The sequence below is a fragment of the Triticum urartu genome, chromosome 7 (genome assembly GCF_003073215.2).
Source record: "Triticum urartu cultivar G1812 chromosome 7, Tu2.1, whole genome shotgun sequence".
Classification (NCBI taxonomy): Eukaryota; Viridiplantae; Streptophyta; class Magnoliopsida; order Poales; family Poaceae; genus Triticum; species Triticum urartu.
The window spans coordinates 627,702,472-627,706,151 of NC_053028.1; the positions used below are offsets into that span (position 1 = coordinate 627,702,472).

Genomic DNA, 3,680 nt, shown 5'->3' on the forward strand with positions numbered 1-3,680 from the left:
GACTCCAATTGCAACTCGAGGGTGGACTTGCAATTAGGACAAAAAAATGTCGGGGCTCAGTTGCGAGTCAAGAATGTAATTGAAACCAGGCAAAAAAGTCCGGGCCCCAGTTGTGACTCGAGAATGGACTTGCAACTAGGACAAAAAAATGCCAGACCCTGAGTGGCGAGTTGAGGGTGGACTTGCGACTGGGACAAAAAAGTCAGGTTCCTGTTACGAGTCGAAGGGAAAATTGTAACTGGGACAAAAAACGTTGGGCTCCAGTTATGAGTCGAGGGTGGGCTTGCAATTAAAAAAGGGTTGGGCCCAAGTTGTGAGTAGATGATGGACTTGCAATTGGGACAAAAAAACGTTGGGTCCCAGTTGTGAGTCGTGGATGAACTTGCAACTGGAACAAAAAAGATCGGGCCCATGTTGTGAGTCGAGGGTGGGCTTGCAACTGAGAAAAAAGACCGGTTCTTAGTTGTAAGCCGAGGGTGGACTTGCAACTGAAACAAAAAAAATGAGAGCCTAGTTACGACTCGAGAGCCGACAAAAGTGAAGCCAAACGGGCATGTTGATACGCAATACACAAAGAGCAACAAGGTGAGGCGGAAGATAGAGCGCTTGCACAAAAATTATGAAAACTAAATTGATTAGTGAATATAAAATAGACTTATAAAGATTTAAAAATCATGGAATTAAAAAGACCAAAAAAAGAAAAAGAAAAAGAAAAACCAAAAGAAAAATTGGACAAAAACAAACATGAAAAAAAATTAAAGACCCTTGTTTCGAAAGACCGAACAAAAATTACAAGTTGTCACCGTAGGGCCCTATAACTCATGGAGCATACCTATACCTTGCCTTGCTTCTTCTCCGTGCTTTTCCTTTTCTTTTAAGAATGCCTCTCTCCGCTCACAATTACATTGCTTAAAAAAATTACAGCCGTCAAACACACGGACAATCCAACCCACAAAAAAAATGCATAAAAAAACTGGTTATTTTTGTCATTGGGCCAGATCCAACAAAGACAACGTGACACAACTGAGCAACAAACACGGCTGCATGGGATGTACGAGTGCGAGAGACAGTTGCACGAATCTTATAGCAAAGTTTTATCCTATGATGATGGACTTAGATGTGAGATAACTATTTCACATCAATATGTAAAAATAGCAAACCCGACATAGATATGTTTCTGATGCATCCAAAAAAAATATTGAGTGTATATCGAAACAACTTCACATGTGTCAACAAAAGCCTGATGAAATACACACAAAAAATGCACACAACCAACAAAAAGATAAAAAGACAAACAAAGAAAAATCGCTCGGGATGGAAAATAGAAAAAAAACTCTTGCATTTCTACCCTGCACCCCGGGATGGGAAAACAACACTTTCTTTAGAGCAAGTATAATAAGCCTAGTCAGCTGGCTATAACACATGCCAGGTCATTGAAATCCTAGCTGGAAAGGTGAGAAAGAAGGAGAGAGAGGGCAGCGGGCGCTTGATCAATCGCCGGGCGCTAGCACAGGTTACTAGAAAAAGTGCTTGCATGCAGCGTGTGAAGAAGTGCAGTCTTCTTTCCTCCCAATCAAGTATGTTTCTTTATTTGTCTTTACATGCATATATTAAATACTATAGCCAACCTAATAGCCGGCTTATTATATAAGTGTACTTTTACAAAGGCTATATGTGACATGGCTCTAGTATGTAGCCAGCAGCAGGCTCTATTATTAGCCATGCTCTTAGAGGAGGAAAACAATACTTATTGAATCTACTTCCTTATTAAACGCTCGCATAAGGACACGCCTATAATAACAGCCCATAAAGCCCTGTGCGGGCACAACAGGCCAACAAAAGGAAAAAAGAAGCCCGGCCGCACGCACATGCATCGACGGGAATTCAAGATCGTGAAAAAACAACAACGGCCCGCCCCCTACTCGCATGGCCGTGGACACCTGGCCTTTGCGCCGGACAACGAACACGGACGACGAGTGTGCGAGGCGAGACATCAACTTACGCGAAAATTAAAGACAAACAAGATCAACGGTTCTGGACTTAGATATGCGTGAAAATTAAAGACAAACAAGATCAACGGTTCTGGACTTAGATATGAGATAAGTATATTGCATCTAGTCAAAAAAAAAAGATATGAAATAGCAAACCCGAATTGCACATAGACCTCACGTTCAAATATCCGTAGACCATTTATCAAGCTGGTGGTCGGTCAGTTCGGCCCCCACAGGAGCAAGTAGAGGAGCTTCTCCGTCCTGGCGATCTCGGCCGCTCCCGTCGCCCGGCGCGTCTCCTCCCGCTCCACCGCCTCCGCCTTCCACGAGCCAGTCCTCGCCGTCGTCACCGTCTGATCACCCTGGGCCTCTGCAGCTTCCGTCGTCGCGCCGTGCCGGCCAGGCCCGACCCCGCCGTTCGCGGACGCAGTCTGGCGCTCGCCCAGGCGCAGCGACGCGCGGACGGCGGACTCCCGCTTGCAGCCCCGCCCGTTGCACATGCCGGCCGCCTGGCCTGAAGTGTAGCTTAATGGGGGCACTCGAGCTCTGTTTCTCTTGAAAACGTCCACGTAGTAGTTTATTATTTATAGAGCACGGAGCACTGACTTGTTTCTCCCGGCCGAAAGCTGTGGGCGCTCGTAGGGTGAGAAGGTGCGTCGTGTTCCTTTTTCAGCGGGTTCCGCGTCCTGGTGAGGTGAAGGGAAGAAGACACCGACGTGTTGGAACATACCGGGTCCGTCCGGTGAGGCATCGGGTGTCCACAGTTTCGGCTCGCGCGTCCGGGCTGGAAACGACGAGAACGAGACAGCGCGTAGCCCGAACCAAGGAACGGAGGAAGGCGTGTGCCACATTTGTTTCTCCCGCGGTGGCGTGCAACTAGAACTAGTTATGTACTACTGCCGGCATATTCGCACCCCCGAAAGGTTCCTCTGCCGCCGGTCTGCCTACAATGCACGAGCAAAAACCACGCGCCCTCGCCGCCGGCTGGATCGATCGGGATGAATCGATCAACCCGTTTCTCATTTCCCATCTGTTGATTCCCTGTGTCTGCCGCGTGATTGCGAATTATTTGTAGACGTGCACATACGGTCGTACGAGTACATCAACGTCGCAGCTTGCCCTCCCTTTGTGTGACGGGTCCACCACGGCACGAACGCTAAGGGGTAGGAGGCGATCGCCAAGGCTATTGTGCGACTACGCTAGGGTTAGGGTTTTGCTGCTTGGGGGTGGGTGGAATCAGGCCGAGATCGGGACGGTGACACGCTCTCCTGGACTCGGGCCTGCGAGTTTGTGATCTCTGTCGAGGAGCGGTGCTATGGCAGGGACTACAGATAGGAAAGAGGCGGCGGTGGCGGGGAAATCCATGGCCACTCCCTCGATGAAGGCGACATCGACGCCAACGAAGAAGGACGGTGGGATTGCTAGCGAGGGCTCCTCCAAGTCCCCTGTTGAGAGCAAAACCCCGGATCCGACCGCGAGTCTTTCAGCAAGGTTAGGAGGCATGGTATTGATGGACAAGGAGGTGGAAGGTTTTGTCTTTGAAGATCCAAACCCTCCCGTTCGTAAGCTCCACCGGTGGTCTGCTGTGGGTAAGGTGTGCTCTCCCAGGCCGATGAAGATGAGTGCTGTAGAGAAAACCATGCCGAGGGCGTGGGGATTGCATCGGGAGACAAAGTTTGCTGAGATTGG

The 3,680-nt window shown here is 49.1% G+C and overlaps 1 protein-coding gene across 1 annotated transcript; it reads right to left on the bottom strand.

Moving 5' to 3' along the window:
- Positions 1-2,066: 2,066 nt before the first annotated feature.
- LOC125525403 lies at positions 2,067-3,000 on the bottom strand. The gene has a single exon (XM_048690403.1). The coding sequence runs from the start codon at positions 2,489-2,491 to the stop codon at positions 2,210-2,212; it is 282 nt and encodes a 93-aa protein (XP_048546360.1). The 5' UTR covers positions 2,492-3,000; the 3' UTR covers positions 2,067-2,209.
- Between the last annotated feature and the right edge of the window lie 680 nt (positions 3,001-3,680).